The 22,780-nt window shown below is 46.5% G+C and overlaps 3 protein-coding genes and 1 long non-coding RNA gene across 5 annotated transcripts in view; 1 reads left to right on the forward strand and 3 right to left on the reverse strand.

Moving 5' to 3' along the window:
* Positions 1–12,827, reverse strand: part of LOC111067592 — a 34,210-nt gene extending 21,383 nt beyond the window's left edge. The window contains exon 1 of the long non-coding RNA XR_005967843.1: positions 12,722–12,827. This is a non-coding gene — a long non-coding RNA (uncharacterized LOC111067592). The remainder of the gene's footprint in view (positions 1–12,721) is intronic.
* LOC111067590 lies at positions 4,973–5,374 on the reverse strand. Its single transcript, XM_041593557.1, has 2 exons — positions 5,249–5,374; positions 4,973–5,191 (listed from the first exon to the last, which is right to left on the reverse strand). The coding sequence occupies exons 1-2, from the start codon at positions 5,360–5,362 to the stop codon at positions 4,973–4,975; spliced, it is 333 nt and encodes a 110-aa protein (XP_041449491.1). The 5' UTR covers positions 5,363–5,374.
* Positions 12,174–15,000, forward strand: LOC111067588 (probable serine hydrolase). 2 transcript variants are annotated; one of them, XM_022356759.2, is made up of 2 exons: positions 12,174–12,501; positions 13,893–15,000. In XM_022356759.2, exons 1-2 carry the CDS (start codon positions 12,424–12,426, stop codon positions 14,916–14,918), a joined length of 1,104 nt encoding a protein of 367 aa, XP_022212451.2. In that variant the 5' UTR covers positions 12,174–12,423; the 3' UTR covers positions 14,919–15,000. The 2 variants fall into 2 exon arrangements, with proteins under 2 accessions (XP_022212451.2, XP_022212450.2); XM_022356758.2 differs by lacking the exon at positions 12,174–12,501 and adding an exon at positions 12,805–12,828.
* Positions 15,001–17,083: 2,083 nt separating this feature from the next.
* LOC111067489 lies at positions 17,084–18,785 on the reverse strand. The gene is made up of 3 exons (XM_022356566.2): positions 18,657–18,785; positions 18,339–18,584; positions 17,084–18,271 (listed from the first exon to the last, which is right to left on the reverse strand). Exons 1-3 carry the CDS (start codon positions 18,727–18,729, stop codon positions 17,115–17,117), a joined length of 1,476 nt encoding a protein of 491 aa, XP_022212258.2. The 5' UTR covers positions 18,730–18,785; the 3' UTR covers positions 17,084–17,114.
* Between the last annotated feature and the right edge of the window lie 3,995 nt (positions 18,786–22,780).

Raw genomic sequence — 22,780 nt, forward strand, 5'->3', positions numbered from 1 at the left:
GACTCCAACAGACAAGCAGACAGACAGGCAGGCAGACAGATGGACCGGGCGGACAGCCGGACTACATGTCGTATGCGCATTATCTACAGGCAAATGGCATGTGAGGCATGTGGCGCCTGGCTGTCCTGTTCGGAATGGACTCTACTACTGCCAGCCAAAGCCCAAACAATTCCAAGCATGAGAAAATTCTCTACAGAATTTTCAAAGAAACTTTGCTCAACTTAATTGATTTTTAATTTTTAATTGCAATGATATATATTTCTAATGGCTTTTTATTGATGCTATTTTGTGGCTTGTTTCATTTAATCGAATTTCACAGAAAGCCCAAAAATATACAAATGGTTGGGAGTGGTGGCCTGTGGGAGGATATTTTTTGTGACCACAAATAAATCGACTTGGAAATCCGCTTAAAAATATATATATGTATATATCAATACGGTTATACTATATGCACACACTGGATGCGAATGGATATAGTACATGTTTGTGTATCGCACAATGGGAATACATTTATATTATATTGATATTTTTATTGTATTTACTGGGCATTGATAATTTCATTTTCGTATTCGTATTCGTTTTCGTTACGGTTTTTATTTTGCTTCATTTTCGGTTGATTTAAATTCGAATATTTATTTATTATTTATTATGCGAGCGAGATCTGCTCTGCTCTGCTCTCGCTCAGTGGCTCTCCGCCTCGTTTGGCAATTTGATTAAAATTTATTCTGTATTCTGTATTCTTTATTCCGTTTTTTTTCCCCCCTTCCCAGTTGGGGTTTTTGGTTTGCAATTTTTTTTTTTTGTTTTCTGTGTATTTGTGCATTTTAAATGCATCAATGCAGATGCAAAGTTTTTGGCTGGAATGAATATGTGGTGGGAAAATTCGTTTTGGCGGCAGTCAGTCGCTTCATTAGCGCTGCTTAATTGCCTCGCATTCAGTGCTGAACGGTTTTCAAATGGTTTCCTTTGTTTTTTGGCCGCTTGCCTCAAGCAATTGTCGGGCACAAATGATGATGATATGGTAGGATAATGAGTGCCAAATGGATGGGAAAACAGGCACACAGGAAGGCAGGCAGCAAGACACGAAGGAAGGAAGGCAATTTGCTGTCATTTTGTAAATCATTTACATGCCATTCCCTGCCAAAAACGTTTTGCTAATTATCATCGCTGCTGTGGAAGTTCGAGTAGCGAAAATGTGCACTGAAAATTCCACTGCAATTGTTACTATTGTTTTCAGAAATCTCCCATTACCCCACACCCGCTGCAATGCCATCATCCCAGGCATCAATTAAAGACTCAATAAAATTCAATTGAATTCTCTGCTCTGCTGTGTGCTCTGCTGTGTGCTCTGTCTCTCCGATTGAGCCACTAATTGAACGTCCATAAAAGTCGTTTTCGATGCGGTTTAACTAGCATTGAGTCAGTGACTGTCAAACTGTTTGGCAAACTGCAAAATTGTCAATTTGCTTGTGCGGATGCAATCGCAGATTGCAGGATGGTTGCAACACACAAAAAAACAAAACAAAAAATGCTGATGGCATTGAGAATGTGGAAAATTGCAGTAGAATATGCCATATAAATGGATGTTGGGTGGGGGGAGACAATTAAACGAGTATTTAAGTTGAAAATTGCAAAACGGGGAAATATAAAATGGGGCGAGTCTACAGCATTACTTAAAGCTAAGAAAGGTACTAAATATATTTGGAAGAGAATACGATTGGGAATGTGAGTTGCAGGAGTAAGTCTTGGGGAACTTTAATTTAAACTCGATTTATTTTTATGCAAGAAAGTTAATCAGAGAATGTTCCTTCAGCATTAACTTTCCATTTTCAGGATGCATCCAGGGGCCTTTTTTACTGATTAATCAGCCGCATTATTCTCTTAAAGAAAACACTGAATATTCGCATTTCCTTCAAGCATTTGTCAACTCTTTTGTGCGTTCATTTCGTGGGAGCAGCACACAAAATACACTTGTGGCAACATCATTGCTGCTGCTGCAGCCACAATGGAGTCGCCTCCTATTTTCGGTATCATTGCGCAGTGCAAAATGCTTGGGCAATTAATACAAATGACGCTGATGAGCGGCGGGAGGATGCTGATGATGATGATGCGGATGAGGATGCGGATGAGGATGATGCTACAGCAGCAAAAGAAGCTGCCACGGGATGCCTGCCGCAATGGGAAGTGGCAGTGGGAAGAAATGGCTGGGGAAAAGCTGCAACTGCAACTGGCAAACTGAAAGCCAGGCCAAAATGAAATGGCGAATGGAGCAACGAAGGGAGCGGCGCCACTTCTTCAGCAGAGGCAGCAGCTGCAATCTCAACTTCACATGCATGAAAAATGCAGCTCATCTTCTTAATGCGCGCGACGTGCCACGGCAGCAGCAGCAGCAGCAGCAGGAGGAGGGCGACAACATGGCAGTTAGTAGGGAAGAACGGGTAGGAAAAGGAGGAGCAGCAGCACCAGCAGCAGCAGCAATGAAAGCAGCTTACAACCGAATGGATGCTGCTTACTCACACCCCCCTCTCCGAACCCGTGTACCCTTCTGCTGTATCCAACCCTACCTACCCCTCCACTCTGTTGACTTGTTTGTTTGGCTTGGATTTTCCCCATAGCTGTTGCTGAACATGCTCTTTTGGCTGCCTTGGCAAATTACCGTCAATGGGGGGTGGTGCATGTGCGGAGTGGGGATCCAAGTTTCTCTGTCTGTGTCTGTGTGTGGATTAACGCTTTATAAATTGTTAATTATAATGAGTCCAGCAAGATAGAGAGAGAGAGAGAGCAGAAGAGAGAGAGAGAGAGAGAGAGAGAGCAAGAGAGATCCACTAACAATAGCGACATGATTTACATGAGAGCTTAACGGTTTACTATGCGGGCAAAACTAGTTCAGAAATGGCAGCAGAAGGAGGGGGAGGTCCAGATCCAGCTACGAGTCTGTGGTATATACCCCCGCCCCCTGGATATCAGAAGCCATGGCCATCGCCATCGCCACTCGCTGTACCTCATTATGGCCAGGATGCTGTGTGTGTGTGTGTGTGTGCCAGGATGTTGCCTTTGGGCGCGCTTATCCGACTGACATTTCATTTTTACACATCAACAGCTGCCGAAGCAGCACAGCACAGCACTAAGGAGTGGTGTGGAGTGGTGTGGAGTGGAGTGGATCGGAGGAGCACGTACCCACACGACCCCCTGCGGCCATCATGCGAGTATGAACGAGATATGGAATTAGAATTACAGCCATAACAATCACGATTATAATGACAACGAACTCGTTAGGAATAGCAGCAGAAGCAGCAGCAGGGGGCAGTAGTGGGATGGGTGAGGCTGGTTGGATTTGGTGCGGATAATTTATATGCAGCTCAAGTGATGATGCAAGCTTACAACTAAAAATTTCTCCTCATTTATAATGGCAATGCAGAAAATGTTGCACACACACACACACACACACACACAGACACATACACAGACATTGTCTGCTTCAGTTTAAGAGAGAGAGAGTGAGAGAGTGGGAGAGGGCAGCACACGCATTACAGACACGTGCTTAAGAAGATGATGATGATAGATTTGCGAACAATTGCTGCGCTCAAGCTGAGCCAGTTCTGTCCTTCTTATCTTGGCCAATGCCGCACAATGGAAGTGCCGCTGCTGCGTGCAGGAATTCCACAACGAACACGGGAATGCTCTTACCATACAGAGAGAGAAATTATGGGGGGACGGAATGTAAGATAAAAAAGATGTGTGTTCAAATGAGAGAGCTGGAAACCCATCAGATATCGTTTGTATATCTTGAACCGTTCTCTGTGTATTTTGTTTTCTGAAAGTTAGCTAAAGGGTAAGACAACTTTAAAGAGAAGCCCCTAAATAACTAAGGCACTTGCTAATTATTTAAGCCATAAATCTATTAGAAATATACTCTTAAGTTTGAAGCACAGCTTAAACATATCTTTAACCTAGATACAAGTTACAGAAAACCCATTAGAACTCTCTGTAATATTCGCTATTATGTGAGTAAATAAAGGTATTGAAATAAGTAAAGTTCGTAAGTATAAAAATTATATTCTGCAAGTCATAAACTTTGTTGAGTATTCTCCAGACTTTTCTGATATTTTGTTATGTTTTTTTGCCACAGAAAATATCCCACAGAAATTCCCTCACACTCAGAGCACCCCACAACGGATATACCCCAGCTAAAGTTGCTCTTTCTTGTGTAAGAGTATTTGCAAATTACTCGAGCATATTGCCTGACATTGTTGCTTTTGGGTGCTGCTGTTGCTGCTTGGCTCTGCCTTGACACGCTGTGCCACTCCCCCTCTCTGGAGGGAGCTCTTCCCCCTTGTTGCTGCTACTTTGTGATAAATACGATGCCGTTTAATGTTGCAGCAACACCCACGCGATCACGAGAGCCTCCCACGCTTGAGATAATTTTTCAAGCAGCAGCAGGCTGCGCCGCCAGCGACATGGCAACGACCAAGGACTCGACGACTCTTGGACAGCGACACACTCTTGGTCTCCACGTGGCGAAATCCCAGCAAGCAGATCACATAACTTTGCTGAGCCAGCATCAATCACAGTGCTGCAGGGCAGAGGCGGCGCATAGCCGGGCACAGATTTTTCCGCTTTTCTCGTATTTTTTTTTTATGAATTTTTATTAATGGCCAAAAGTGCGCTTTTGTTTGGTTATAAACATATGGAATATCTATCTGCTGCATATATTAGTAATTAATCAAAGACTCTGTGGAAGCAGAAATGCGAGTATATATGTATGTATCTATGTAGGTGGGATTATGATTATATATTGCTGGCTGGGTTGGTTGGGTTGGTTTGTTGATTGCTGTGACTCTGGTTGTGTGGCTGCTGTCTGGCTGGCTGGCAATTGGCTCATTGTCATTGACATTATCCTGTGGGCCGAAGCTCCAGGCAGATGTCAGTGGGCCCCTTCCTCGGGGGTCGGGGATTTGGGGGGCATCGTCCTCTAATTGGGATTCAGCTTCACTTCAGCTGTGGCCGCATTGAGGCGCGAATGGGTGGGCAGATTTCGCTCCTTCTTCTCCACGAAGATCTGGTAGTGGCCCTCGCCATAGCCAAAGCCGTGCATGCTCTTGTGCATGGCATCGGGTATGATCTTGAAGCCGCCGCGTCTCTCCATCAATGGGGAATCCTCCTCCTCCTCCTGCTGCTGCTGCTGCTGCTGCTGCCGGATATCCTTATCCTTCTCAACGCAGTCACAGCCGGACTTCTTGCAGGTTGCAGTGCGATTCTCGAGTATGCAAAAGAGCTGCAGGCACTTGCGCATCACATAGATCATCAGCAGGATGATCAGATTGGTGGCAAACAGATGTTTGCGCGGCGCCAGGAACAACATCCTAAGCACTGGCACTGGCACTGGCACTGGCACTGGACACTGGGTCTATAGTTATCACAGACACGACTTCTGCACTTCTGGGACTACGAATGCGACGATGATGGCTGACTATCACTGCTGACAGACGACGACTGAGTGAAGGATTCTTGCTCCGCAGAGCGGTATTTATGCGGCTGATCGACTGTTGGCTCTACCTAACCTTAGGTAGAGCATCCACCCACCCACGGGGTAGGTCTCGGTATCGGTATCGGTCTCGTGGGTTTCTTTTGGGTTAGACTGTACCTTTTGAGGATATATGTACATACATATGTACCTACTATTTGGCTAGTCCTTCAGATTAGGTAATCATCGGGAAGGCGCAGGCGCAGGCGACGGGCCAAACGACGCTGTTTATGATTTTGCGGAAAATGTCCAAGCCGTCAGGCTGCAGCCTGACACAGTGACAACAGTTACGGCCACAAACGGAAAATGCATCGGTGGCTGTAAATACATACAGCAGTAAGTTTCCTCTTTCCACAGAAAGAAGAAGGCAGACAGACAGCCAGTCAGGCACACTCGGCTAAACATTCGAGTGAAAATGGTAAATCTTTATATACATAAAATAATCCAATATAAAATATATGACAGATTCCCTGGAAAATAGAATGATTCTAGTGAATATGCTTAACCATGAGTCTATACTTAGACTACATTCAACGAATTGAATTTGGCCTTCAATTTAGTCTGGAGAACAAACTTCCTATGGGAAACCCACTGGATACTCTTCCATTTTAGCCTGCCCTAATACTCTTTTCAGTGTACTATTGTTTCATCTTCAATATAGTCAAAGGTTTCCTCTTAAAGTATAAAGTAAATGAATATTTGTGGCAGCTCAAGAGATACGCAGCAGAATGGAACATATCCTGTGAACTTTATTTCCCTTTTTTGATTAAACGTTTTCCCTGCACTCTCAGCTCAATGAGCTTCATAGGTAAAGGCACTTTAATTATCCCTTAAAATCATTCCCTCATTTTCCCAAGTACCTTACTCTCTTTTGGTACTTTTGATCACAATTCCTCAGGGAACCTCTCAACTTTCCTTCTGCTTGCTGTAATTTTTCCCAGTGCACTTTTCACACTGCCGCCTGCTGCATCCTTTTTCACGTTTATGCAACTGCAGCAAACTGAATTTCCGCCCCCACCCCGCTGCCATCTGCTTCCATTGCTGGAAAAAAGTGGCATAAATTCACAAATTGAATATAAATAAATTTCCTGCCAGGCAATCGCACCGAAAAAAACGGAGAAGAGTGGAATAAATATCCTAGAAGGATCCATACATCCACTACTCATATTCGCATCGGTGTGTCTGTATGTGTGTGGCACGTGCCACACCCCGTCCATAGATACCACAGTCAATTGAATTTGAATGTCGAGCAGACTCCACCACGCCAGCAGCCAGCAGAAAAGTAGAAAAACTGTGCCATACAAATGGCGAAAATATGTTGGCCAACAGGAAAAGATGGTCGGGTTCGATAGATGTGGCGGAGAGCTGGTAAAAAGCTGGTAGTCTGCCACACCAAACCTCCAACTAATCAATGAAGCTGCCGCCGCACTCATTAGGGCGAAGCAAACTTTTTCCTGTGCTGCTGTTCACCTGCTTTAAATTCTCTGGGGCGGGCGGGATAAATGGGGGTAGGTAGTGACACAGACAGCTATAAAAAAAACGTAGCAAGAAAAGATAACCCCCCGAGGAGAAGTTGGCCCAAAAGTTTGCGAAAGGAAGACCTCCAATGGAACCTCCAGAATCCTCATTGGACAGGGGTGACTTTTTGCCTTCTGGTCTCGATATTCGCGCGGCCACACACAATGCATCCCAAATGTCCACGAACAGAAAGAAGCAGGCAACAGTGCGGCAGTGCGGCAGGCAGCAGGAGTCCGGCTGCCGCAGCCGCAGCAGATGATGCGGCCCCAGCAATTTGCCTTCATTTGTTGACTTAATCATTTGATTGCGTTTTTCTGCACGCGCTGATTGAATTTTTCAGCCAAGGCGAAAGTTTTGGGCGTGTCCCAGTTTCGGGTTTCTGTGCTCGATTTTGGGCTGCCCCCTCCCCTCGGGGGAAATCAAGCTAATTAGTTTAATTGATAGTTGTGGGCATGCTGCTGGCCATGCGGCGATTTGGTTGCAGCCAAACACGCAAATCAAGCGACGAAGCAAACAGGAAAAGTTTTTCGTTTTTGTTTTTTTTTTTTGGCAGTGGCAGAAAACAACAACAAAAGGTTTGGAAACTTTGGACAGTTGGAGTTCGGAAATACCACAACTCAATGGATGGATATATGAAAATTAGTATCAAGTTTTTTTTTTGTTGGTAAGGCTTTCCCATTTAATCAATTCCGAAGCTAAAGATAAATGTTAGGCGGCTTCAGATTCAAGTGAAATTTTCGGGCTAAAAGTCTGGCATAATTTTCTACTCCTCGTGCCACTCTCTCTATAAACAATATCTGAGCCTAGCCTACACATATTTTCATATTTAATTTTCATATATATTTCTACATGTAGCTTTCCGTTCCCCCCCACCCCCACCATCTGCTGTGGCGCCGCAAATCAATTGAAAATAAATATTTCTGCTCGATATTTATGTGCCGCATGTGTGCTGGCATTTAAGATGAGTTTTTGATGAAACCAAATAAATTTCATAAATGGCAGGCCATGGACGACGGACCCCCGCCCTGGCCACACCAAACCTCCCACCCCCCCCCGCCATTGAGGTATTAAGGTGTGCCAGCCACCGCGCGTACGGGGTACGTGCTTGGGCAGGCTTCGTGCTGCGGGTGTGTGTAGGGGCATGGGGCATGGCTTCATAAATATTTATGATATGCTGCTTGCCACAGGAAGATCTGCTGCTCTGCATCTCTCTCTCTCACTCTCACTCTCTGGCTTTCTCTTTTATTGTTCTAACTGATTTTGTTCGCGTTGCGCATAAAAAATAACGCGTAAAATCTACAAAATACAAGGAAAAAATGTGAAAAAAAATGTTGCTTTAACCCACTAGTGACTCTCAGGTTAACCCCCGGCAGCAGCAGCAGCAAAAGCACCTTGGCCCATAATAAATTATGCATTAAAAAGTTCAACGTTCAACTGGATTCTGATTGTGTTCTGTAGGGCGGCAATTGCTCCTTCAACCTTATAGAGGAGAGGACGGACCAGGACCTACCACTTGAGGCTGGCTATATCTGGACTACCTGTCGCCAAAGTTTTTTAGCCAAGGATTTCGTCTGGCTGGCCATTTTAAGGGCATTATGCTGCAGTCACAGTCTCGGTCTCGGTCTCCGTCTCCGTCTCGAACTAGAACGAAACCCAAAACCAGGACGAGAGCCAGGACGACGCTTGGCAGTACAATTTATTCTAATGCGATTTGCATTTATTTCGCTTGGCATAATCTGTGCTGCCTTTTCTCCGTTCCTCCGCCAGGAACATCCTCCACAATGGAGCAGAATTAACTTTAAATTCTACTGAAATTGCCATTCTGTGGACAGGTCCTGCTCATGGGTACATGTATCCACAGGACGATGGCAGTTTATGCCAGCCTCTTACTGACCATAATGCTAAAAACTGTTCGCTTACTTAGCTGAAGGATTGACACAACCAAGAGGCAGCGAGGGACCCCATTAGGCTAAGGTACAAGAAAACAACAGCAGAGGGCTGGGAGGCAAGGAAGGACCTGCTGCTGCTGCTGCTGTTGCTGCTGAAGCAGTGGCAACAGTGGCAACCTGCAGCATCTCTCTCTCACTCTCTTTCTGGATCTCAATCTGCATCTGCAGCATCCATCAGACCAAACAATTTCCGTCAAATTTCCATGCGCCGACAAAAGCTTTTCACTTGAGTGCCAGACAAAAGCCACCCCCCACCCAGTGCACAGTCCACCCATCAACCATGGCAGATAAATTGCAATGTAAACGAAGTTTATATACCCTTCCCATTGGCAGCCAATTAGGGGGATTAAATCTTGCACTAATTGTTCAGCGAGTAAGTTTAGGGCTGCCGAAACGAAAGATTAATTTATAATTGCAAGGCTTAAACCAGCAAAAAGCACCCCCCATTTACAGGGTACTCATCCGTCGAGGCTACCTCTTTGCTGGCTGCCGCCTGCTTGCCTGCCTGCCTGTGCCTGCCTGGGCTGTCTTCTGGCATCTCCTTAGCAGGCATATTCAAAGCCATTACTTTGCGTTTTACACCTTGCAACAAATATTAGGGCCACGGCAGAGGACTTCGGATTTCGGCTTGAGACGGTGTACAGTCAGGGCGTGGCTGCTGTCTTTGCTTTTGGCATAAATCCAGGCAAATACTGAGTATATATTTGTGTGTTGGAAACCACGCGAATAAATTTGCAAACGTAACCGATTCGGCTCGGAAATACTGGGGGTTTTTCGGGAATTAGTTCAACGGGAACCTGAATCGGATAGGTACATCAAGTAATGGCAATATTTTCCGAGTTTTTCGAATTTTATGTCTTAAATTTCCTTCCCCGTTATAGTTTGTGTGTCGAAAAAGAGACCCAAGAGACCAATTTGAAGATGGGGACACGACACGTTCCACACAGCATGTCCCAAGTAAAGTTCCGAAAAAGCATAAATCGCTTATCTATCTGCCACTGGAGGAGGCGCCTCCATTGCCATTGCGTCATCAAGCAGTGTGGCAGAAAGGGATGCAGAGAGAGAGAGAGCGGGGTAGCCTGCTCCAGTTTGGGTTCGGGTCATTAGCCAACCTTTGGTTGACTGACTGACTGACTGGGCGATGCTCCATAGCCACAGCAGCTGTCTGGCGGCTAGGGCAGGGCAGTGGAGTGGAGAGGGGGCGTGAGTGTCATTCAAATGTCATTAGTGACACGGATGCAGCAGGAGCTGGCACAGCAGGGCACAGCAGGTGGCACTGCAGCGGTAGAGCAGAGCTGCAGAGGTGCATGCATCGCAATTTGATTTCGAGGCGCCACACCAAATTGAGGGCCAAGGAAGGCGCTAACAGGATTCCGTCACTTGGCGAGGCATCAGCTGCATTTGATTAAACGTTGAACCAGCAGCAGGAAGAGCAGGAAGCAGGCAGAGCACAGCACAGCACTGCACATCCTGGGGCCACTTTCAGAGGCCAGAAGATACCGCGCTCTCTCTCTCCCCCCCCCTCCCCACCCATGTATCTTTTGCCATTTTAATTGCATTGGAAATTAAAAAAGGCTTTGCATGCTTTTCAGCGATTGCCAGATTTATGATTTCGATTTGTTATTTATTGCACGGACTAGAACCGAACAGAACTGCACAGTACGAAGCGTAGCGGAGTGGAGTGGAGAGCAGCGAAGCAATATTCAATTTCGCACTCCATGAAGATTTATGTGTTGAACGTATCGCAGCAGCCCGAGGCGCCTTTTTATTCGCTGGCCACTTTCAAACAGTTTTCCATTTAGCCAACAAACTAAACAAATATTTCGACTATTTTGTGTAAATTGTTGTCCGCGGCGGCTTCATTCGATACAAATGGATTTTTGAATATTGTTTGGTGTGTCAGCAGCACCCCCTACCGCATCACACCACAAAACCTCTCAGAAAAGCAGATGTATGTATTTTGTTTTGTATTGATGTGTGGCCGTTGACTTTCACAAAAAGAGGTAAATAAATTCTTATTGATTTGCTTTTGTGTATTAATTTTTTGAACCGATTGAAGCTGAACGGCAGCAACAAAAAAGAACGCTCCAAAGCACACACAAACCGAATTTATATTTGGCTTATATTGGCAAAATGTTTTTTCTTTTTTTGCATTTTATATTTTGTATTTTGCCATTTGAAAAATCTCATAAAAATTAAATATAAAATATGAAAATTTCACTTTTTTCTACTTCCTCTCTCTGTCTCTGTGTGTGTCTCTCTCTCTCTCTTTGTCTCTCTGTCTGCCCTGTCATCGAAAAGTAATTTTATTTTTATGAAGAGTAGAAATTTTATTTGCTGGTTTTTTTCTGTAATTTGAGATCTAGTAACATGAATGCCATCAATTATTTGATGGCTGCTTTTGACCACAAAATGGTTTTTGCAAATGTAATCTGTAAAGTTTAAAAAAGTTTAAAAATTTCCCATTGAGTATTGTTATTTTTTGTATTTGCTATGGTGAGCAGAAGGTGTTGCATGTCAAACGTTCAATTTAATGGTAGTAATTCCGAACATCTGAATACTCGTAGTCAAGTACATTGGAATATATGTATGTATGTACATTTGTATTATATATTTTTATGTATGCATATACATATGTGTATGTATTATAGAGATCTTCGATTGAATGCCCAGATATATTTATTTTGTATACTTTGACCCCTTTGTTTTTTGTGCCCTTGCCAAAGTTCTTTTTGTTTATTCATGCTAGCGCGACATTTTAGAGCTTTCGACTGCTCTTCCATACATTACGCTCCCACATATATCACTCTGCATGCATCTCTCTCACTATGACACAATCACTATAAGCTGTGCATCTCCCTCTCTCTCTTTCTCTCACCACAAAGCACCGCTCTCTTCATTCGCTGCTCTCTCTCCCGCTCAAAAACAATCATGATAGAACATGTTCTATGCCAGCAAAAGCTCCCCAGCGATCTGTTATTTTAGTTCGTTCTCTCCCACTGTCTATTGCTCTCACAATCCCTCCCACTCTTCGCTTCGCGCATTCCATCTGCTTCCGCGAGGTGTCTGCTGTCCGCAGTCTGCTCTCTCACCTTAGCGGCTCTGTTTTTGTTGTTCTTGCCGGCTGAATGGCTGATTAAAGTTCAGTCCCGTGTCTGGCCGCCTCTCGACATCGACATCGTCGTCCGAGTCGAGTGGGGATTTAATCGGCCTCTGGGGCCAAACACGCTTTAGTTTTGTTTACGCGCTAGTGGCGTGCACTTGCCACTTCCCTTCCTTTCCCCATTCTTTCTCGTTCTGTTTTGGTCTCTTGCTAATTTAGTTATTGCATAAAAATAGAAAAGTTTTCCCCACGCTGCTTAATGACACGCGTGTGTCGCATCTAGTTGAGAGATTGTGTCAAACATAACGCACGAAATCCCCCAATACACAATGACATCCACAGTGGCTGAGGCGGGTGTGGCGGGTGGAGCAGGCGTTGATGGAAAACAAATTGAGCAACATGAACAGGTAATTATAGTAAAGTGTGGATTTGGATTGGAGTGTGTGGACTGGAGGGGACTGTGACTGTTATATGCCATCGTGTCATAAAAAGTTATTGAATGTTATACGACCTTATCGCACGGGGGCTAAGCTAAGTAGATTTCCCATGAAAATCCATGAAAATAGCCCGACCGTCGCCCCTCCCTACCTTTGGACGCAATTGCAACTCTTATCGCCTTGGACTCACCTGATAAGATTCCTATCCAGCGGCCGCCCTCGAAAAGCGGAATCAAAGTCAATGCCTAACACACTTGGAGTCGGAGAGCGTCGCCAGCTACCGATAGAATGTGCAAAGTAGAGTGATTTTTTTTTTGTGTGTAAAAAACCCCACTAGGACCCACAACCACACGTCTAAAGGGGGGTGTGGGGAGGGGGGACTTTCTTTTTGTGTGTTATGGAGCTCATTAGCGGAGTTCATCAAAGTGTTGGTTGGCCGTAGGAAACTTTGTTTACTGTAAAAGTTTTACAGGCAAAGCTTTACGCTCTCCTCTTGCTATCTCTCTCTCTCTCTCTCACGCTTTCGTCACATTTGAGAGTACATTTTTGGCGATAATTTTCAAGCTGAGCGAGCGAAGAAAATTTGCAAAACTACACAAAAAGCATTTGTTGTCGGAAAATTGGTAAAGTTTTGCATGTGGCAGGCATCCCTCAATGGCAGAGACAGTAAAGGCTGCCCACTAAAGGAATAGGTTAAGGTTAGGTTAGGTCTCCTCCCATGAGAGTACTTCAGTACACTTTTGTCGCTTTAATCTATCTGCTCTCTTAGTGCAGCCATTGTTCTATCCGTAGAGCCCCCACTGTACTTGCTAACGATTGGTTTCGCCTGGGGAACACACAACCCCTCGCCGCACAACAAAAAAACACTAGATGATAAATTGTTGCAAGGGAAAATGCGCTGTGGGGGGGCGTTCTCGCTTCTCGCCTGCCCATCAATTGACACCTGGGCCCCAGCTCAGTTGTCAACCGAATTCAACTTTTTCACACAAAGCGATTGATCAAACCGAGCCCCCCCCTCGCCCCAGTAGATGTGTGATGTGTCGGTGGAAATGGTTTCGTGTGGGGAATATGCCAGAGGTACATTTTTCACCTATAACCAGGCGGGTTTTCCTGCCGCCAGCTGACAGGGGACAGGACAGGACAGACACGGGGACAGGAGCGAACAGCAAGCAGGCCGACAGGCCGACAGGCACCAACAGGCAGCGACCAGGCTACCAGCTTCCCCACTGGCAATTAACAGCTAACAAGGAGAACAAACCCCGGCTCTCTAACCCTTCCTTCAGCAGCATTTGCATCTCTCACTCTCTCTCTCTCTCACTCTCTCTCTCTCTCACTCTCTCTCTCTGTTTTGTTCGTTGCAGGAACCGATGGATGTGCGCATCGATATGCCGTGGGGTTATGTGGTAGGCCGCTGGTACGGCAATCGACAGGTACGTCCCATACTGGCCCTCCACGGCTGGCTGGACAATTTAGGGACGTGGAACGAGCTGCTGCCGCTGCTGCCCACACACCTGGGCGTGCTCTGCATTGACCTGCCCGGCCACGGCTACTCCTCGAAGCTGCCCGAGGGGATTGCCTACCACTTTGTGGACTACCTGTGCGTGATCCTGCGCATCATGGAGGAGTACGGCTGGCAGAAGGTGTCGCTAATGGCCCACTCCATGAGCGCCATGCTGTGCTTCGTGTTTGCCTCGCTCTATCCACACCGCATGGACCTGCTCATCAGCGTGGATATCGTGAAGACGCGCTACCGCAAGCCGGCCTCGCAGATTGATTACCTGCGCACCAACATCGAGGGCTACATGCTGGAGGACGAGCGCTTCGCCAATGCCAAGCGACAGGAGCCACCCTCCTACACCTACGCGGAGCTGGAGCAGGTGCTGCACAAGGGCTCCGAGAGGTCGGTGCTGCTCGAGAACTGCCACCACATACTCGAGCGGAATGTGGCCAAGTCCACCAAGTACCCGGACAAGTATTTCTTCAGCCGCGACGGACGCTGCAAATACTACAACGAATTCCACACGAGTCCCCCCTTTGCCGCAGAGCTGGCGCGCACCATCCGCAATGTGCCGTACTGCGTGATCAAGGGCTCCGAGTCGAACTTCATCGATGAGCAGAGCGACGAGGTCATTGCCATTCTGCGCGCGAACAATCCACACTTTGAGCTGCACGAAGTGCAGGGCACCCATCATGTGCACCTCAACAATGCCGCCGGTGTGGCGGCCATCATCAATCCGTTCATCATGCGGCACCGGCCGCCGCAGCTGGAAACGTGGACGGTGGACAGCGACCAGAGCGAGGAGCTGCCTGACACCATCAAGGAGTTTAAGCTGGCAGTGGAGGACTCAGAGAATGTCAAGCGGAGAAAGAGAAAAAGTAACCTATAGCTGCTGTCGGCATCTCTGATTTGCAGCGCGAAAAGAGTATTTTGTGAGATTTCTACATGCATACATACATTACATATGTACATATGTATGTGTGTATGTGTGTATGTATATAAAATGATATTTGATTTTGATTATGATTGTGTGTGATGCTTCAAGCGATTATTTTGTGTGTGAAAATATAGTTTTAATTAAACCATAATTTTATTACAAATTCAAGGGTTTTGCTGTGTGTGTGTTTTAATTGTCGGAAAATGTCGGAAACGCAGCGGGAAAGTGCACGTGGAGAAAAGTATGACGGCAATTACAAATTACAAAAATTTGCAGCGAGCATGCAGCTGCATTTTATGGATATATATCAAAGAATTATATTTAATATTATATATGTATATATTATATTATATTAATTATTAATATTAATATTATACATATATATATATATTAATATCTAATGGGTGCTGCCATTGAAACTTTAGTTTCTACAATTTACTCTTTTCCATTAAGATAATCGCATCAAATATTTTCTTTGGCAATCAATCTGCTCTGGCACCGAAAGGTTTTATCGTCAAAGCTAATCTTGTCTCTGCTCTTTATTTAAATTTAATTTTCTAAAATTCAGGCAACATTCGAATTTTGTGGAAGTGCATCAGGCGTATCCAGCCGAACCCCCCTACCCGCAGCAGTCCCTTGCTACACACACACCTTTATGCACCCGTATCTCTATGAGTATCTGTGGTTTCGGCCTGACCGCACAACATATTGAACTGCCGCCCGCCCACAAACCGCAAGCTAAATTGGTTTAAATAATTTTCCCCATTTATTTTTCTTTGCGCTCCTCTCTGGTATGTTTGGGTTTGCTGTTGGGGTGTGGGGTGGGGTGCACCTTTTTTTTTTGCGATCAATCAATTTTCGTTTAGGTTTTGGCCATTTAATTTTCGCTTTAATCTTTCGGGACGCAGTTCATTGGCCACTTCATTAGTGATAAGGGTATCGGAAATGCTGCTGGAGCTCCTGGCACTCCTGGCTACTGGCTGCCAGCTAACTTCTCCTCCTGGCTGGCTGGGAATGAGCTCCAACACAAAGGATGTCCCGGCATCCACTTAAAAACAATGGCGGGGCCAAAAACAAAAGAACCTTGTTCGGAAAAAGCTCTTCCTCTATGCTCCCCCTGCCTTCCACACTCTCTCTCTCTCAATCCCTGTGTGTTTGTGGGCGGATTTCCCAGTGGGTGCCGGAAGGTATGCTATACACTAAGCACCCAGACCAGACTGAGAGAGAGAGAGAGAGAGAGAGAAATCGAACCCAAAACCGAATCGCATCCGTATTGGGGAATGGAAAGAGGCAGGCATTGGCGTACGTCCGGAGAAGGAAGCCCCTGCGGGACTCACGAGGCTTGAAAAAATAAACAAATTTAACGCTTTTATTGCCTTTGCACGTTGCGGATCCGACTCCAGGCAACCCCCCGGCCACCACGTCTCTTGCTGCTTGGTTCCGTATTCAGTTTTCTACGTAAATTAAATTAGGTAAAACCGGAAAAATGCTCCCAAGCAGCCAAAGATGCGATTACGCTTTTTGCCGTCGTTACGAAATTGATAGCGGATATAAATGTTTAATGTTTTGGCAATAAAAATGTAAGGGTACCCCCGCACACACACATACACTAGGAGGAGCAGAGGGAGCAGCAGCAGAGGGAGCAGCAGCAGCATCCTATCTGCCCACTGATAAAGCGACTTTATGATAAATTCCGTTTGCGGTTTTACGCACAATTTAATTTGCTTAAAAATCAATAAAAATCATTAACATTGTTCCGCTAAGAGAAGGTTTTTAGCGGAGTGGTCCACACAGCACCACACCCCCCCACTTACCGGTAAGATGGTGGAAAATATATAATGCTGCTCATAAATAATTAATAATCTTTGGGTGGGTGGGTAAAGGCTTACAACAGATTTGTGTCCGAATCCCAATCCCAGCTGCCAGGCCAGATAATGCTCGTAAATATTTTGTGGAATAAAAAAATAATAATTAACCGAAAGCCCCGCCGCGTTTTGTGCTCGAAGCAAATTAGTTTTCCAAGAAATTAGCTTCATTTTCCAGCACAGACAATGGGGAAAAGAGCGTAAAAAAAAAAAAAGAAGCGAAGCCATCGATGAGTAATGAGTGGAAATGAATCTGGGGAGGAGAAAGTAAATCACTTTATTGTCAAAACTTGTGCTTGGGATTGTCGGCAGTGTCGGCGGTGAGGCCACTGATCGGATACTGCTGGAAGATGCGGCTCCTGGACAGGCGCACGGACTGCAGCTCGTGCGGCGGTTTGTTGTGTGCCAGAAAGTGATTCGTGTGCCAGAACTGCGTCTGTGCCCCGGCGGTGGAACGTCGGCGTATGCCCAGCAGTCGATTGCGGACATCCACGAGGCTGGCGGAGTGGGGCTGCAGCCACTGCACCACCGGAATGGCCAGGCCAGTCAGCACCAATGTGACCACACTGCCCGCGAGCACAGCCGTCCAGGTGTCATCCGCATTCGCCTCGTACTTGTAGCCCTCGAGGATGGCCAGCTGCAGCACAAATCCGATGGCCAGTGCCAGCTCCGCGTAGAGAAAGGGCGAGCACTCGAGCAGCCAGTGGAGGGTGTGGCTGGAGAGGACGCCCATGGTGGCGTAGATGAGGCACAGGAAGAGGAAACAGTGCTCCGACTGCTCCTCGCTGTAGATGCACAGCAGGGCCACGATCAGCGTCATCTGGATGACCCCAAACAGGAGGTACACCAGCTTCGGGGTGTAGCGCATCAGCAGCAGAGCGCCGAGGCCACAGCCCCCCGCGTACAGTGCGAACGGCGCAAAGAGATGCGACCGCTGTGCATATCCCGCGGTGGCGCTCCACATCAGCTGCAGATAGGCGGGCGAGTAGAGCAGGCAGTTGCGCTGCAGCGTCACCAGGCAGCCGCCGAGGCTGAGGACCAGCCACTGCCTGCTGGCCAGCAGCTGGTAGTCGGTGCGGCCCACAAACTGGGCGAGCACCGCCTGACGGGGCAGGAACACCATCCGTTCCTCGTTCAGCAGATTGAAGACCAAATCGCGCGACTCCTTGTAGTTGTGGCAGCCCACATGCTGCAGCAGTTCGTTGAGGCACACCACAGAAATCAGCAGCAGATTGATGCCCAGGGTAATCAGGCCACAGCGCTGTGGTTCCATCTCGTTGAAGATCACAAATCCAGTGGCCAGGCCGCACACATGCAGGGCATTCGCCAAGGCGATCCTTGCCGGCCGCAATCCCGAGGCATCGCATCGCAGGCTCACATAGCTAAAGCCCGACACATACACAACACTCAGGCCCACAAAGCTGAAGTAGTAGCTAACAGCTAACGGAAGAGACAATTATCAAACGGGGGGGCTGGCACAGATATATCTCTGAAGTAGATGACTCACCCAACTGTTTGGTTAGCATGAAGCAGCTGCCCATCAGCGCACACAACAGACCATAGAAGATGATATAGTAATGATCGTAGCTGTACTTCTGGCGCTTGTGCTTCCGCAGGGTCCAGCCGAGGGCCAGGGCGAGGGTGACGGCGCCACCGACCAGAGCATACCAGTGTGGCCAGAGATTGTCGTACGCATAGGCAGACTTGGCATAGTAGCCCAAGGAGAAGCCACTGGCCCACAGGCAGGCCAACACTTGAGGAGAGAGACACACACACACACTGGGAGGGTGAGACAAGTGATACAAGTGATCGAGCGGGTACATACCCAGCAAATCGGGCAGCGAGAAGATTGCCACGAGACGTGTCCACGCGCTATCCACCTTCGAGGGCAGCTTCATCTCTCGCTCGCTGTCACATCTACTCCGTTGGGGAATTGAAATTGAAATGGAAATACACGTAATCGAAGTGCATCCCCCGCTTGTGGTGGGGGGCCTTGTCTGCTTGTATATTGGTTAGCGATAGCGCATCTTGTCACGAATGTCTCCAATCGCTTCAGATAAGATAAATGTCGCGCCCAGCAGAACAAGCGACACACTAATTAAACAGCGAACGATCATGATGATGATGATGATGATGTTGATGACTTTTTGAAAGATTTGGTCCACAGAGAGAGAGAGAGAGAGAGAGAGAGAGAGAGAGAGAGGACAGCACACCTGTTGTGGCATGAAATAGAATGGGTGGAGTAGGGTGGGGCAGGGCAGGGCATGGCATGGCACAATTGATAGCAGTAAGTCAATCGAATTGCAAAAGACAACAGCAAACAGATGTGGAAATTATTTATAGCAAAAGATTTCTTTGAAAAGTCAATGAACGAATGATTAAGGAATGGGAGAGAGGGAGAGACAGAGAGAGGGAGAGATTTATATATAGCTGTAGTTTGTGTTTAAGCCTAAATATAGTAGATGAAAGTTGTTTGTTCTAATTAAAGCAGAGACTCAATTAATTAAGAGCAATTGCTTTGCCCTCACTGAATAAAGTTCTGCTTATTGTGGCAAGATAATTCCCTCTACGATGAATAATTCCACCAATATGTTTGCCCTGGTACAAATATTTTACTGCATTATTCAAATGCGAAATGAAAGATTCAACCGAAATGGTTGCATCCACAGCAACGAGAGGTCTGTAAGTAAATCTGCTGTGAGCATCTGTGCCACCTGCACTCCACACACAACTAACCCAAATTAACCCACGAGGAGAGAGAGAGCATGACACACTTTCTGTGTCTCGTAAAAGTCCGTGGTGCTGGTTGCTGGTTGCTGGTGCTCCTCTACATACTCTTCAGTTTTCCCCACTACCTCTCCACCGTCTCTCCCCCGTCTCGTCTCGTCCTTCTCGCTCACCCTCCTCTTTTCGTGTTGAATCCTCATCTAAAAACCCGCGTTAAGTGCATTCTTATTTACCGCAAACCCAAAAGCATGCTACACGCTTTTTTTTTTGTGTGTGTGCGTAGTTGCACCTTTATCCCTGCCCCAACCCTGCTTGCAGCATGCCTCTGCCCAGGCTTTGAATAGACAGAGAGCAGCAGTGGCAGCAGCAGAGGCAGCAGCAGCGGCACGCTAATTAGTTGAAGTTGTGCTGCAAGTGTTGCAGTTAATTGACTTTTGACGACCCGTTGTCGCTGCCTCTCCATCTATCTCTCTCTCCCTCCATCTCTCTATGTTCTCTGCTCGCTTTCGCCTGGGGCTGGGGTCGAGCTAAATCCTTGGTTTACCCGCGCTATATCCGCCCAGTCATAGCTTTTTATGTGAGAGATTCTCTTTGGCTGCACTTTTTTCCTTTCTCTCCATCTGCTTGCCCGACTTTGGCTTAAGTTCATTCGGATTTACTTTTCGAGACGCTTATGAATTCAATGAAGCAAACACTAAGCTGCCTCTCAGCGTTGCTCATTGGCTCTGCTCTAGCCACCCACCTACCCCGCTCTCTCTTTATCTCTCCCTCTCTCTCTCTCTCTCTCTCTCTCTCTGTGTATCTGTGGCAAAAGCTTAAAGTGTTGCCAGTTGAAGGGCACTATCTATCTATCTATATTTTTTTTTTCTTTCTTTACCATTTTACTCTCATCTTATCCCGTTTCTCCTTTGACTTCTTAACAAGATTTGCGCTGTAATTACGCATTAAATAACTCTCTGTTTCTGTTGCAAGTCTCCTTCTGTTTCTGCTGCTGTTGCTGCCTGCTGCCTGCTGTTGCATAAACATTTCACGTCTCTTTGGCCATAAAACTAAACACATTGGCCTGCTGGCCATAATAATAAATTCAGCTTAGAGCCAGCAGCTGCAAGTGCAAGAAGATGCGCAGCCTGTGCAAATAATAGCAAAATGGAATCACTTTCTAATGGCCGCGAATCGACCATTTGATGGCCACTAATGTCATTCGAGCAGCGCGACAACGGCGGTACGACACTCTGCTGGAGAGCAAACGAAATGTGTGTGTGCCAAAATGCCAATCTCTGGATACTCTTCAATGCTCAGTGGATCGCTCTCTCTCCACTGCCTAATACAGTGCCTCCAACTCTCTCCTTCTGCCATTTCAGCCGACGAAAGTCTCTCGCGAGCTTCGCTCTTACATATCTCTCTTTTTTTTATTGCCAGAGAGAGCCTCACCCCAGCGACGTTTGTTCTTAGCTATAGCAGCAGCAGCTTGATCTGCATTGATATGCCGCATTATATGCCCCAGCGTAGCCCTGCATACCCTGTCCCATACCCTGGCAACAACTGTGATGACGACACAACAACTCCGTCCGTCCCTCTGGAGGCGGCGAGAGTGCATTTAATTTTGCTGAAGCGGCCACTTAGTGGCTCTCGACAAGGCGGCAATGGGGCGCATTCCTTCCTTCCTTCCTGCCTTCCTTCCGTCCCGCCTTCCGTTCCTATTGCTAGTTGTTGTTTCTGCTGCTGGTTACCCATTGTTGTTGTTGTTGTTGTTGTTATTTTGTTGCTGCTTCGTTGGTTGTTCCTGTTTTGGTGCTGCATAAATTAAATTAAAGCTAGTGCGCCACTGAGCCACGGCCACAACGGCCACACCGCCACACGGCCTTACTGGCAGTGTGGCAGTGTGGCGCCCACACACAACAATTACTCAGCGAACAAACGCCTAAATCATGTTGCACGGTGCTGCTGCTGCTGCCGCCCGCCCTCTCTGACCTTCAGACATTTTGCAAATGTGTAAACATTTTTCAGAGCCGCCGCCGCCGCCGCCTGGTCACACTTACGGGGGGCATGAGTGGTGTGCGGGAGTGGAGGGGAGTGCACAGTTGGGGCAGCAGCAGGGGAATGGGAGCAGGAGAGGGAGCGGCGCGTGCTCTCCATGTGTCACAGATACTTTGCACTGATTTATGCAAATTGCCTGACCAGCGTGAACGAGGAGGAGAAAAATCATGAAAAATCGTTAATTGTGCAAAGTGCTGGACGTTTTTCATTAAAGTTTTCCTTTGCCTTTTCCTGCTGCACATTTCTCACACACACACATGCAGGGAGGGGGTAGTGGAACTTTGGCAGCTCTGGCGGCGCCTCTCTTTCGCTCCTTTGCCTGACTCTCTGCAATTATGTAAATTTTTTAAGAGCGCAGCAAAAGTTAATGCTGCTTGCTGCATATTTGCATTAAAATTGATGCACTTTAAAGCATTCGGGCGCAAGCCATTGCCCAAATACCCTGCAATGGGGCAGGGTAGAGGAGGGGGTACCATTGGGACTGAAGGCCTTAAACCGCCAATGTTCCGGTAAATTTACTAGCTTGTCATTTTATTATTACCTGTTAGATTTAAATAAAAAAAAAAAAGAGAAAAGAGAAGAAAAGAAAGTAGAGTAGTTCCTGTAAAGAAATGCCAGAAAAATATACGCTCTATGCTGTTTAAAAAAAAGTTCCAATCGCATTAGCTAAAATTGATTTTATTTTTCTAAGGTATCCCCCTGGTCGTTGCTTTTGTTCACATTTGTAGAATTTTCTTTTAGTTTTGTAGCGGCTTTTGCTGTTGCTTTCTTATCGCTGACCATTTTTGTTTTCTGCAATAATTTTATGCAATGCAGCTGCAACAAAGTGCATTTTAAATGTCTGCCCCATGCGATTTGTGTGTTAATTTTTCATGAGTCAGCAGTCGGGACGCAAAATAAGAGAAGACCCATTAAAAGAGAGTAATAGAGAGAGAGAGAGTGGCAGAGTGGGAGAGTGGGAGAGTGGGAGTGTGAGAGTGGTAGAGTGGGAGTGAGAGGAGTGTGGGTTGTGGAGACCAAACCCCAGAGCCATTAAATTAACCCTTTGACGATCTTCTTTCATCCTCTGCTGACTGCTGGCGATTGAGAAAATTGCACACAAATTTTCATCTTTATCCTCTGCTGCTGATAATTGGGAAAATTGCATTTCCTTTCTTTTCCTTTGCTTTTTTTTCTGTTTTTTTT

This window comes from Drosophila obscura, unplaced genomic scaffold, assembly GCF_018151105.1.
Source record: "Drosophila obscura isolate BZ-5 IFL unplaced genomic scaffold, ASM1815110v1 contig_1, whole genome shotgun sequence".
Classification (NCBI taxonomy): Eukaryota; Metazoa; Arthropoda; class Insecta; order Diptera; family Drosophilidae; genus Drosophila; species Drosophila obscura.